At 36.7% G+C, this 14,579-nt stretch overlaps 2 protein-coding genes across 5 annotated transcripts; one reads left to right on the top strand and one right to left on the bottom strand.

Annotated features, from left to right (window-relative positions):
• Nucleotides 1–229: 229 nt before the first annotated feature.
• On the top strand, nt 230–2,087 carry LOC128874250 (dynein light chain Tctex-type protein 2B-like). Of its 3 annotated transcripts, none has more exons than XM_054118810.1 (4): nt 230–601; nt 844–925; nt 999–1,132; nt 1,269–2,087. In XM_054118810.1, the coding sequence occupies exons 1-4, from the start codon at nt 509–511 to the stop codon at nt 1,395–1,397; spliced, it is 438 nt and encodes a 145-aa protein (XP_053974785.1). In that variant the 5' UTR covers nt 230–508; the 3' UTR covers nt 1,398–2,087. The 3 variants fall into 3 exon arrangements, with proteins under 3 accessions (XP_053974785.1, XP_053974776.1, XP_053974767.1); XM_054118801.1 differs by having other exon boundaries at nt 250–684; nt 792–925; nt 1,303–2,087; XM_054118792.1 differs by having other exon boundaries at nt 259–684; nt 792–925.
• On the bottom strand, nt 1,233–12,232 carry LOC128874241 (proteoglycan 4). Of its 2 annotated transcripts, XM_054118770.1 has the most exons (11): nt 12,058–12,232; nt 8,447–8,607; nt 6,950–7,079; nt 6,721–6,838; nt 6,156–6,240; nt 5,172–5,217; nt 4,898–4,982; nt 4,730–4,823; nt 3,599–4,578; nt 3,291–3,494; nt 1,233–3,198 (listed from the first exon to the last, which is right to left on the bottom strand). In XM_054118770.1, the coding sequence occupies exons 2-11, from the start codon at nt 8,571–8,573 to the stop codon at nt 3,064–3,066; spliced, it is 2,004 nt and encodes a 667-aa protein (XP_053974745.1). In that variant the 5' UTR covers nt 8,574–8,607; nt 12,058–12,232; the 3' UTR covers nt 1,233–3,063. The 2 variants fall into 2 exon arrangements, with proteins under 2 accessions (XP_053974745.1, XP_053974755.1); XM_054118780.1 differs by lacking the exon at nt 8,447–8,607.
• Between the last annotated feature and the right edge of the window lie 2,347 nt (nt 12,233–14,579).

The following is a 14,579-nucleotide window of genomic DNA, read 5'->3' on the forward strand; positions in this document are numbered from 1 at the left end:
AAGGGTTTCCGATAAGTGGCTCTGGTCTCGGTTTAATGATAAAATGTACCTGACAATGTTGAAATATTTACATATATATGGATATATATATATATAGGATACATATTACACATATCGCAATATATTGAATACATATATTACGATACGTAATATATATTTAAAAGAAGTAATAATCATATAATCATCGCACCAACCAAAGGCACATTTACAAAGTTATACGCTATAACTTTATTTATATATATATGCTCTATGATTCGCTCGTCTTCTTATTCTCCCTACGAAATATTAGTTATGTTAGATAGGACTACAATTTCAAACGTATGTTTATGAATAAATGAATGCTTACTATAATCTTGGCAAAAGAAATAACGCACGTTCTTTCCTGCGCGCTGGTCGGACCACATGTAAAGTTATTACATATATACATATAGATATACAGCCAAAGTCTGGTGCCGTAGAATCTTTAATATAATAGTGAAAAAAAAGTCAAAGAAACAAATATACACCAATGCAAATGGAGGAAAACGTCCAAATGAAAGATTCCATTGAACCAGAGAATAAAGTGTCGACAGAAAAAATCGAAAAAGAAGAGAAAATGCAGGTGAATTTAGAGGTTATCGAAGACATAGAGACTACAACTTCGCAACAACCGGTTTACCAAATACGACCTCAACTACACGACAAGTACTTTAATTACTTACAGATTTTACGCGATTAAATTGTGTCTGTAATTTTATTTTTGTTTGGAATTACAATTCCGATACAAGAGCGATAATAACCTGTTAATTTAGGTTTAAACCTTTAAACGCAAAAGAGGTAATACATAATGTATTATTCGATCAGCTTTCTGCAAAAACTTATGATTCGGGAGAAGCTGTTCAATGGACTAAAGATATAGCAGATATAATTAGAGAGAAAGTTAAAGGTCAAGTTTCTTCCTTTGACAATACCTGTTGTTTTATGATTCCCGGAGTAAAATGGTTTTTTTATAATTTTAGATTTAAACTTCAAACGTTACAAATATATTGTAAATGTTGTTTTGGGTGAACAACATGGAGCAGGGGTAAAAATGGGTACAAGATGTATTTGGGATGCGGAAGCTGATAGTTATGCTTATGATAGTTTTGTGAATGTAAGAATTACAATTAATTTCAATATTTTCATTTGTACACGCAACTTATGCCTACGTTATATTCTTACCCTATCCGTATTAAGAGAAAAAACAACGAGACTTAGGCACTTATGGTTTTATCTTTATCCATATATAGCATTGGATACATACAATGGGTACAACTTTTTCAGGACACTATATTCTGTGTGGCTACTGTGTATGCTGTATATTTTTACTAGAGATGGTATGCCTTCAAATGTTCTCTGACAAAATTCGCTACTTTTGATAAGACTATTTATAAAGTGTCACGGATGTTGGAGGAAAATAAAGAGCGATTGGATTTATAGGGGATTTGGATGCTATCGTTGAAAGTACAAGCTGCTGTTATTACTTGTTTAACACGCTTCTTATATATATCGGCCTGGTACTATTTTTTTACATATATGTATATAAAGATAGTATTTGTATTCATGTATTTTATAACACACTTAGATGTATTGCAACGAGTGTGCACTATATTTACATGTTTGTGTTTCCTAGAATTATTATAGCACCATAATTCACAGTATTATCTTAAAATAACAAAGAAATTTTTAGTTACGTTTCGTTAAAAACAGTTAAGTTTGTGGCTATGACATTTAATTAAATTATTTTCACCAACGTTGCTCTAAACTACCGAGAGTAATTACTAATATTATTATTGTATTACACGTTTCAAGCACGATATATGGACGTTTCATATCCATTCGTTACGTATGTAACAAATTAAATTATATTTCGAATATAATTTGAATTTTGTTTAAATATATAAACAACTGTTGGTATGTGGTACATAGATACCTAGTTATTGTATAAGAGGAAGTTAGCAGTCCAATTGGACTACAAGTACAAATTTTATATGCTTGATAATATATTGTACATACAATAATATTGTTTTAATAATATAACGATACAAAAGGATGTATGTATATTTATATATTATTTATGTTAAATTGTCCTATCCCATTCCTCTCTATAATTTGTTTCCCTATAGTTTAGAAAACAAGTTTTGGATGTAATTATAAATTTTATAATAAAGCGATCAAACAAAGTACGTCAATTTAAAACAATATATATATATATATATATATATATATCAGCGCTTATTTGCATATATAATTAAATATAAATATCGCAAGACATATGACAAGCATTAAGAATATTTTTGAAAGAATCAAAAGAAGAATAAATAATTTTTTTAATTTATAGTAAACATAAAAAAATGAAAATATAATAAAATATTCGATGAAATTTACTTTCATAATATCGTGGAATCGATGACTTTGTACTCCGAAAGAAAAAGAAATGCGAGAAGGGTATCGTCGATTTTACATAGAATGAGTAGTCTAATATCGGTTAATCGTGAATCGTATCCCCCTACCGTTTTTCAGTTCCACGTTATACGCATCAACATACTCTCAGTGTTACGTATGAAAAAAAAAAACACACACACACACACACATTTTTACACCATACGTTATAACTTGTAACAATTACAAAGAAAATGAAAACTCACAAAGGCAAGAATGAAAGAACTGAAGCGACCGTGTATTGTCGTAGTTTATCAACTATTGAGAAATGGTAAAGCGTAATGCATTTATATTCTCTATTATAATGTAATTTATATTTACGATGTTTCTACTTATCGGTTCTTGTTATTATTTTTTTTCGCGAAATTATAATTGTACCAATTCTTAATAGAGAACCAAGTTGACTATTACTTTCACTTGCTACTGTACATCTTAAATTGTTCGTTGTGTTGAAACAAACAAAAAGAAAAATGTCATTTATGCCGTATAGCTTACGTAAATGACGGAAGACTGGTAAATTCAGACACATTTTCGTTTAAAGTATCAATTAGTCTAACGTGTTAATATCGCTGATCGGTACGGAAATATTAATCTGATAATGCGTTACATAATTACACACGGCAAAGCACAACAAAGAGGCAAACAAACGGGAACTACAGCAGCACCGCTTTTGGATTTCGATTTGCTTTTACTGGATGCTTCGTATTCGTATTTTGCACTAGCCTTTTCCCATCCGCCCTATAAATGAAACAAAATAATATATACTATGTATTAAAAAGAAAAAGAAATGATCGATTGCGTATTCTTAATGATATGCGAAATCTACTTACACCGGATTGCGACATTGCCGCGCTAGATTCTTCCTTTTTAGTGAATTCCGCTGATCCAGGAGGATAGTAAACTGGAGGTCCGGCAACATTTTTACTTTTTACTTTGGGCGGCGTATGCGGCACAAAGTCGACTTCTTTTTTAACGGTTGAAGATTCTTTTTGTTGTACTTTTTCCCTTTTTTCAATGTTATGCAGCACTTCGCGCTAGAAAGTAACGTAATGTAGATGCAACTATTTTTCTTTTATTTATTTATTTATTTATTTATTTTTTTATTTTTTTTTTTTTTTTTCTTGAGTTTTTCATTTACCTCAGAATCAGAGAACGATGCCATTAGATCTTCCAACTTTTTAGGTGGAGTTTGCTCAACTGTAGCAGGCTTAGAGGGACAGACTTGAACGCTCCCGACTGGGAACGGTTTAGGTAACAAGACTTCGTGGTCTTCGGCATTCTTGCTAGGCGGTACAGTCGTAGTCGTGTTGGAAAATTTATATATAGTCGTGGAAGGTTGCGGCGGAGTGATCTGTGGCGGTACGGTATAATAGTTAACCGGTGTTGCTGGTTTATCAGGTGTCGGATATCGTCCACTGGACGGTGGACGACTAGGGTAATGTTCCTCGATTCGATTTATAGTGGTATGAGTTTCGTTTACAGTGGTGAGTGGTGGCTCGTTTTGATACATGACCGTGGTTCCAGGATAATCTGGTCGATCACCAGGACCGTGGCCATTAGGGTAACTGCCGCCGCCACCACCACCTTCGACTTGATAGTACTTTTCATTTCGCGTGACTGTAGTCTGGACTGGTGAACCGGGATGATAGGCAACTGTAGTTGGTTGTCCTGGTTGACCTCCGTAGTGTTCTTCGCGGAAGAATTTTGATTCTTGGTGCAACGTTGCAGACTTTTTGGTAATGTCCGTTACAAGGGGTGGACTGCCATACCTAGTCGGTGTTTTAGGTGGAACGTTTTCAGTCGCAGTTTGATAGGTGACCGTCTTATCGGTGGCAGTGCTACCGGCTTTCGGTAATGTATACGTAATTCTTTGGTCACCTGGAAGTACCACAGTTCCTGGCACACCGCCACCTGGTAAATATGTCTCGGGTGCTCCTGGTAATTCGTAGGTGTACGTTTTTATGGTGGTCGTGACTTTTGTGTTTGGTCCAGGTGCCAGATTGATGGGTATCGATGGCGTTGGCGATGGAACTGGTATATATTCCACATTTCCGTATTCTTGGCCGGTATTCGCGTGGACGGTAGTTACCGTACTCGGTGTCGATTCTGCCTGGTAACCTTTAACGTTTAAGGAGCCCCCCCCCCCCCAATCATGTGATTAATTCTTCTTACGAAAATGTGTCAATTCTTTTTATATAAATAGTTTACATTGATATTTGTTATTTGTTATTCGTTATGCTTTAATAAATACATCGTTAAATATACGTACTCGAAGATTCATGAATATATTTTACGTCTCGCTGTTGCAGACCAGGTAAAGGTGAAGTCTGTTTTGAACGAGGCGCAGAACCGTCGCTGTATACCTAAAATATGTCTATGAATAGAGTCTTGTAATTGTTATATCGCACACCGACACGAATATTTAAAAAGCACTCACTAGTTCTCTATTGAATGTTTTGCTAGCAGGTTCTAAACCCCGTTGAATTGTATTTTCTTCGTAAGTTCTTTCTCGTATGTTATCGCTGCAAAATATATACATATATATGTATACATAATTACATACGTACAAGGATACAATTTCCAAGTATTAGTCTCTATTTTATTAGCTGGTATCAATGTATGTACGTATGTATGTACTGTATCATTTTCTTGGCAACCATTCACACAGTTGTGATATTTTCGAGTGTTCTATGAAAGAGAATTGCACTTACATCAAGGCCGAGCTAGACACCGTATTGTCCGGTGCTATCCAGGTATCTGTAAAACAAAAAAAAAGGAAATCACGTAAAATTCATTTTGGAAAACATCGTGTCATAGTTTCCAACCACGGTATAATAGATTTTGAAACGATGATCGTTTAAAAGTTATATAATTAACATTCGGAAATTCGATTTTTCTATTAGATCGCTTGTCAGATTCTTATGAAATGTTGGTGAAACAATATTTGTCGCTCCAACAAAGATAGATTTAATTATTAGTTTTGTAATTCGTTTTGAAATTGTAACAGATAGAGAGCGATGGATAAATTGTACGTTCCCATAGAGATTTCTGCCGGATGGCCGTCACCTGTTGACTCGATCACAATGACCATTCTTCTTGTACCTCAATGTCGCGCGTATTTTGTCCTTCCCCCTACTACGATTCATGTGTTTCGTCTTTTTTATTTTCTCTTTCCAAGTGCGGTAGAAAGACGGAGAAATCGGGTCATAACCAGGCTGTTGTACGCAGACCTAATATGGTTACGGACCTGTAGTGTGCGTTACCGCGCGAACAACACACACCACGATGGCGGTGTCTACCTCGCATCCATATCCACATACATAGACAGAAGGAGGCCCCCATCGCGGAAATCTCAACGCGTTTTCATTGTTAATTAACAGTGTATATCTGCAAGGCCGTTCCACGCCTTAAAAGGAGCGACACGAGTGACCAGCTCCCCTACCATCCATGATCGTTCAAAACGCGCCAACGCTTGTGCGCGATTCCTCGCAAACACGCCTCAGGGTTTCTAGTAGCATATTAGGCGTGTTCCGCCACGGTCGGAACATTTTTTACCAAAAACTAGTCTCGCGAGAGAGTGCGACTTTATTGGTAGTTTTACGTTTGACGTTAGTCCTCTCACATTCGACAAATCCCCCCACGGTGAGAGCATAATAAATTCCATTAAAAAGAATGGAACATTTCAGCAAACTTACCGCCACCAGGCTTTCCATCGAGGTTTTTGTTGTACTGATACGACACCTGCTTATAAGCGATCGTTTTACTTTGACCGGGTTGTACCTGAAATAGAAAAATCTCTTTATTAAATATTTTGCTGAATATTAATGATAACCTGTTGCCTCGCCGTTATAATTCGTAACTACGTTCGTGCCAGTGCACACGAATACATTAACAAGAATATGCTATAAATAGTGAATCTGTAGAATGAATGAATATCATCGAATACATTACAATTCGTATTCGAGCGAGACTTGTGTATGCGATAGGTATGCGTTCGATGCGCAACGAAGCGTGCTGAATTTATACAACCATTTTACACAAAATATACATACGTGTTCATAAATATGTACATTTCTTTTTTTATTTCCTGCGATCCTTTTCGAATCTCTGTTGTTGTTATTATTATTATTTTTCTTTTCTTTATTTCAAACTGTATTTTATAATTTTGTTATAATAAAAGCGATGCCATCTGTATCCTAAAAATTACGCAAACGGCAACAAATCGGATCGAGCAAATGTAGATTAAGACGAAAGACTCACATTTTGTAGTTCCGAATCGATGAATTCTAAACCGGGTATACCACTTGCTGCGCCACTCGGTCCAGTGCTCACGTACTTCTCCATCGAGGTCGTCATCGTTCGCGACGGTGAAATAGATCTTGAGTCAAAATTTTGGTTTGTTCGATAGAAACATTATCCTCTCCGTTGGTGAAATATTTACTCGTAAACAACTCGTTTGTTATCTTTCAAACGTATGGTTGGCACTCACCTGACTTCGGACACCACCTTGGTTGGATTCGCAGCCACGCGATACTCTACTTGGGGCGACAACGGTCTGCCTCCTCGATTAGGCGTGGTACTTCTCGAGACGCTTGTTTGCAAGTCCTCGAGAAGAGCATCTAAAATCATCGAGACATATGAAATGAAATATACAATGTATATGTGTATGCATAATTATGAAAGCTACATATTTGATAGATAAGAGCTAGTGATAAACCTAAATTCGTTCTGCGTTTTTATTCATTTATAGAAAACAACCTAAAAATAGTGTTAGAGTATTAAATATTACGATAAAATGAATTCGAGCAACGAGTGAGAGTAAATATCGTTGCCACTGATCACGGATTATTTTCTGGACTTTTAACGCGCTTAAAAGCGCGCCATCGAGACCTGGCGTGCAGCGCAGGTCAAGTCATAAAACACCGACCAACGCGTGTAATTGAGAGCCAGCCAACGTACGAACTAAGAAATCGACTAGGCGTAGGTTACCTTACCCGAAACTCGACACTCGACACTCGACACTCGACACTCGACGAATAAAATGGAACGTAGGTATTTCGAAAATTTCATAGAAATTTTAAAATGAAACTTCCGAACGGAAAATATTAACATGGTTAATATTCCACCGAAATTTCGTATATCACCGTAAAGATTAGATTATGCGAATTGCTTTATTTAATTTGATACGCCTTTTGGCTTTCGTAAACGTACGTATATTACTACATAGAAGATGCGTAGAGATTTCGCAACAAGTGAACTTTGTACTTTCTCGTTCATTTATATATAAAAAAAAGAAAGAAAGAAAGAAAGAAAGAAAGAAAGAAAGAAAGAAAGAAAAAGACTGTAATATCCTAGATACTTTTACATCGTTTTATACCTCTATTTGATGATGACCGATGTTGCGAAAGATTATACACGCTATTATCGGATATTTTAATATAACATACAATGGCGATGTCACTTGCTACGTGCTGTATTAAATATAATTTATACGTCATTCGATTTGGTAGTACGTAAGAATGCTTATGCAACACTCAAACGTAATATTGTGTATGTATAACCGATTCACTTAACGATTACTAATGACTAATAATTCTTAATGTGATCTGATTACCCACAGAATGAATATACCCACGTGGAATGAAATGAAACCAATTGGTTTCAATAACGAGTACGTAACACAGCATTCTGAATTTCAAGTATTTAAATAAATATTTAAGAGATTTATGAATAATTTTAAAATCTCCTCAAAAGTGATGCATGTTAATCCTTTAAACAATGTCCCCTTCGTAAATATCTACCCTGTCGAGGAGAATCGGACGAAATCGGACGAGTCGAAAGAAAATGCGAAAAGATCAAGTATCGTATTTCGATTTGATTTTAGCGAGTCTCGGAATCACGAGTGGCCGTGAGTGGAAAACCTGAGCGAAAAAAAGAATAATCAAAGGATAGGGTTACACCTCTGGTGGCACGTTTAAAGATTTACCCAAGTTGTTTTCGAGGCTGCTGTTGGCCGTGGTTGCTGGCTGGCTCTGGCCAGATATAGGACCGCCATGACTCACGATCTTTCTGCTGGTGTGTGTTGTCGTTCTCTCCCTCACGGCTGCTGACATTGCGCTCTTCTTAGCGTTCCCTGCCTCACGAGATCTGACGAACGATTCGAAAATATCAGAGGTCAAATCTTCTTGTTAGAAAATCATTGATCAACAAAATCCTCACGCGTAACAACGTTTGCTATTATAATAAATCGGTTAAACGTCGTTGGTAAAATTTTTGATTATTTTAAAAATAGATTCGTTTCAAGAATCATGAAATTGAATCTCGAGGTGACGGACATGTATGTATTTCGTACACGGAATACGACTTGCGGAACTTTTACATACATACTTGAATACCTGTGTTACATATTACAACCCGTCCGGATATCGGACGTAACAGTGGTCCTATTTATAGAAGCTGAACGTTTATAAATGTGGCGGATTCGAGGAGAATGAGAACTGGATCTAGAGGCGCGGTGCAGGAACTTTCGCGGTGAATACCTAAAGCCGGTTTATCGTTGCCTCTAAAGTAAGTTGTGGGTTGTGGGCTAGAGCAGTGGCATTTCGAATTAAGTGGGCGCGTGTAATACCCGACGATTCTCGATAGAAACTTGCAAACAGAGATTTCTTTCGAATTCTGTCGTTAGTCATTTCATTTTTTCCATACGTTTTACGTGTGTCGGCATGATTGTGGTAATCGTCTAAAAATATTTACAAATAATCTTTATAGTCTTTGAGAAATTGAGAAATTGAGAAAACCTTCCATCCGAATATTCCGAGTAAATTAGAACCTGGGGCGGAGAGTATTTCCTCGGGAAATGCCAAAACATCTGATAAAATGTTATTCCGACAAACGACGGCGACGGCGACGGCGACGGCGACGGCGACGGCGGAGACATCGATGCGAATGGGGCAAAGGGGCCAAGGAGGCCTTCCGAGAACCGTCTGCGGACTGCGGAGGAGACACGCACTTACGTACATATATGATCATCGCAGCACCGCAAACTCCAGTTCGAACGTATATCCAGACAAACACTTTCTGCAATTTCTATTCTCCTATCTACTATTCACAGATAAACATTTTTTACTCGAACCAATTCGTTACTAAACTTTGAAATTTTCGAACCTATTACATATTCGTCTCCTAGTTTAAGATGAATACGTGTAATCAAATATTCGGATATTCGCGTCTCATTTTCGAAATAATTACAATAATTATTAACATTACCATCGATCTTGCCTGTTTTCCACACTTTTTAACTATGGTTGCCTTTGTCGGTTCTACTATATGTATATATGTATATGTATACGCGCGCGTGTGCGTGCGCGTATATGTACGTACATTATATTGTATATAAATATAAATGACTCGATCGCCAGGCCAGAACGGAAATCTCTCACGTCAATGAAACGATCGAGTACCAGCGTAACACGAGTAACGCGATTGTAAGGTAACTAATCAACCATTGACAGGAGAACACTAGTAACATGTGTTAATTACATAACATGCTTTGTCTGTATCTATGTATATACATATGTATATTCGTAACACGTTCTTTACAAGTACAACCAAAGATCGAGTATTTCTATTTTATTCTTCGGTTATACTCAAATACCGTTCACCGAGCGAATAAACAATTAGTATTGACGTAAAATATAAATAAAATTCTTAGGACGACTTCAAGTTTGCACGTGATGATACTTTTCTATACTTGTCTACTTCTAATGTATCGCCGTGACCAGATACATACATAGATATGAATCGGTACATTAGAAAATGTTAAACAAAGCAAAGCTCGGTTCGCGTAAATTTACCAGTAACATTTGACATCGTGTAGGTGGCAATGGTCCGGCCAACTGACGCCCTCGACATCATTCTATTTCTTGTTCTTTCGTTTGCGTCTGATGTTCCGATCGTTGTTTAACTCGAATAAATATAACCTAACAGCTTTTACGAAAGTCTGCATCGATAAGAGCTGCGAGAATCGCATAAATTTGTTTCTTTACTTGTTGCCAAAAAACTCTCGATTATTAATTAATTTTTCAACTTGCTAACAAATTAGATTGATAACATTTATAATAACGCTTTTTTCTCAAGTATGTATACGATATGGTAAATGTCGCGAGAATTTCACTACCGCGAGAGCGTAATTCGAACGGTCCTTGAAATTGAAACACACCATACACATGGATAAAACGTCCACGAAGACGGAAAGTGGGATATGTTGACCTTCCGCCCATCTACCGAGAACGATCATCTGCTTACTGGGTTACGTGCGCGACAAAGAACGTGTGTAGTAAGTGTGGTATTCGATGGCGTGTCGCGTTCATATCTATAATTAACCATTTACTATAAATTTACTAATAATCTTAGTTTTATTATACTCTCCTCGTAGACTGTAAACGACATCGCTAATGATTTTACTTTTTATTAGTTTTTTACTTTACTCTACCCAGTGAACCTTTCGGTTTCTAAATTGTAATAAAAGTTGAGGGGAAAAATGTTGAAAATAACATTCAAGCTCACGGTATCGCAAAGAAAATGCACACTGACTCGCGACTCTAAAATAAATGCGAGGCATATATCTAACGTTGCATATTTCGAGTGTTTGCGTTTTTTCCCCTAGTGGCGTCAAAATGATCAAATCAAATTTAGATTGTCGTTGTTGCGAGTTCTGAAACTTTTATAGGGATAACGTAAGACACGTTGACCAATGACATACATACATACATACATACATACTTTCGTGATATAACGACGGTCACTGTTCCCGCAGTCTCTCAAGGAAGCCGTAGAGTTGTTTAATGTCTCGAGATTAATTGCTAGCAAGCCACTGTTAGTATGTTGGCCAGTACATTTATAGTAATTCAATGTACGTAAGTAGGAGGCTCGATATATTATACTACGATTAGTAAACGTTTGCTATTCCGTTATAATACGTATTCGATGGCCCATTTAGTATTTATTAAACTTCAAATTCGAAAACTATGTAGTACGTAGAAATAAATAGTAGAAATTATACTTGAAATTTCATACGATGTTTCGTAATATTTGTTTCAATATTACAATTAATGTTTAAGGGATTTCTTGTTGTAGCACAAGTTGATAGAGAATAGCCAGTTACGTTTAAACAGTCGGAATGCTGTCCTCGTATCAAGCGTTAATGATGCATTTTATATTGCGCTGACCGATATAGTACCAGTGAAATATGAAATATTACCAGATTGAATGATTCACCACGGTGACAAGTGGAATGCAATTGTCGTTGCTATATGCAAATGATATTATCGTAAACCGACACTTATTTTCCACGTATAATCACTGAGAAATATAATTTTCATCCGCCACTCGACTTATAATTTCTATTCAACTAATAACGAGTACAAACTTGTTCGTTATTCGAAGGAAACATTCGATTGGATAAGCATTTTCGCGATTCTCTGATCCGTATTCGCTGTTCGCTGTTCGCTGTTCGCTATTCACCAGCCCGTGAGACCAGTGGTAATTTTGAATCGAATTTAAAGAAAAATATCCAATCGAAATAGTTGGAAGACTTACCTCGCGAGAAAGGGTAATCCAGTATTTGCGATGATGCACCTTTTGTTTTCGTTTTCTTTTCCTTCGATTATTTTTCGCGCGTCGAATCGATCAATTGGTAAATAGAAAGGAGACCGCGCGCACCGCACACGTGACACCGCAGAGTTCCTTTCGAATACTGGCTCGCGCTCTACTTGGCGTTTCATTCGCGTGTGCGCACCACCCACCACGCATCGAAATTAATGCGCACGCATGCGCGAACTGGTTCGCCGAGTCAGGCGCTCGATTCGTCGATCACGTCAATTTCAAAGTAATCGAGATCTGACTCTTTGATGGAGCATTTTCTTTAGATCATCGAATGCAAACAACTTACTGTTTACTTAAATTTTTTAATTCTCAATGTTTGTTTTTTCTAGAACAACGTCTACGTAATTTTTCTTTTCTTATGCTCACATTTTCGTGAGTCCATTTCATTTGCTTCTAGCGTAAAACTCGTAATCATCCTCCTTGTTGAAATAAGGAGGTTGGTTAGTTGAAATAAAATAGTAGCTATCGATTGCATTCTAAATTTCGCCATCAATTGAAAAACAAAACACATAACGAATATACATAACGAAGAATATTAATATTAACCATGGTAAACATATGTAGAAAAATGTTCTAGTGTCGTTTTAGGTGTATAATCATGTATTCAAAAGGATGTGGAAATATGTATATGTATGCGTCAATAATATTTCTGCATTGACAAAACAGAACAAACTCGTTGGTGACATCATTCCAATGATTATTATTCACGATTTAAGTAGAACCCACATCGTTTTTAATAACCTTAATATAATCACCGTTTGATACGATCATTTACTTACATAACGGAACATTAAATCGATATCCTTGTTCGTACGAAATCATTTTAGACTGTTGGTAGCGTAAAAAAAATTGTTATCGATGCTACAACGTTTAAATATAAATTAATTGAAATATAATTTTCTAGTAAACTTAGTCCATAAAATGAACGACTAGTGATATATTAATGGTTTAAATTTTCACCGACTATGGATACTGTAACGATATGGTAAAAGAAGATCTCTACCGGTAGATTCGCTTGTAGATGGGAGTATATAAAAAAAATGATTAAAGTTAAAACTTTGCATACTTGGAAAAAGTCTTTTTATTTCTTAGATGGTGAAATTAAATGGAGATGAGATGGCGTAATTAACCTGCGTTTACAACATATACATGTCGAATCGAGTAACTTCCTCCTTTTCGAAGTCGGTTAAAAATGATTATTCATTCATTAGTTTTACTCTCCAAACACGATACGATAATTTTATGAAATTAAAAATATATATAATTTATTAGTTAAACAATGGCGCATTGGTGGGTCGGGCAATTATTTCGATGTCAAATCCAACGTTATCGATTCATACTGGAATAAGATTATAGCGCTACGAACGGTAAGAATTAAAACGAACTACATGGGAAAATATTCCATCATCGATTTAAACGAGATTTTGTGCGATTGCGTTTCTATTAGCGTTTCTAGTGACTAAGTTGAATATTATTCGCTATTATTAAACGTAAAATTCGTAATGAAGTTATCGACCGATTACTTTTCGTGACATCGATTAGTTCCGTAGATATCGTTTATACTTGAATGTTTGATTGGTTACTGGAAATAATAGAAACGTTGATACAAATGGGAACACGTTTCGATCGATTTGTCCGAATGGTATTACTACTAGCAAGTCTCACTTTGGAAGAGCGCCAGTGAAAAATAGTAGGTATTTACGTAATGTGTGGTGCAAAGAGAAGAAGAGGCGATGCGACAGTCATCACGTTTTATGAACACATTCACGTCACGATGGTTCAAGTTTGCGCGTGCGTCAAGTCCTTTGAGTTGGGTTGACGTCACAACATGGCTGATCAAGTTGGAGGAACGTTATATTACAGCGTCTCTGTAGTACTTGCATATAGTAGCTTTCAAGGTTGGCACAATCCAGCAAAGATTTCGTCGACCAAATTGAAATAGTTGGATTTAATCGATTTCAAATCTGAGGTAAACGGACAAACTATTGTTAAAACGGTGAACGAGTCATCGAACTCGAGTATCACCAAGAATTTCACAAGGTACGCTACTGGTTACTGGTTACTGGTTACTGGTTACTGATTACTGGTTACTGGTTACCCAGCAATACGTGCACGTATGTCCGATCCCATCTATCTGTCCGTACGTTAGGTGGACTCTCTAGCCTCTAGCCTCTAGTTTCTAACCAGCTAGCTAGCTAGTCGAACGAAAAGCAAGGGAGGAAACAACTTGGAGCAGGGAATGCGAAAAGTAGTGGGAGTGTTTCGGAGCTAGGTTGATGGTTGTGAAGGTGGGGAAGTAGGAGGTGGTAGCGACTGCGCCGGGTATCCGGCCAGGGTTCGGATGGTTCGAAAGATGGAAGGAGAGAGAGTGTATGTGTGTGTGTGTGTGTGTGTGTGTGTAAGTGAGTGAGTGAGTGAGTGAGTGAGTGAGTGAGTGAGTGAGTGAGTGAGTGAGT

This window comes from Hylaeus volcanicus, chromosome 1 (assembly GCF_026283585.1).
Source record: "Hylaeus volcanicus isolate JK05 chromosome 1, UHH_iyHylVolc1.0_haploid, whole genome shotgun sequence".
Lineage (NCBI taxonomy): Eukaryota > Metazoa > Arthropoda > Insecta > Hymenoptera > Colletidae > Hylaeus > Hylaeus volcanicus.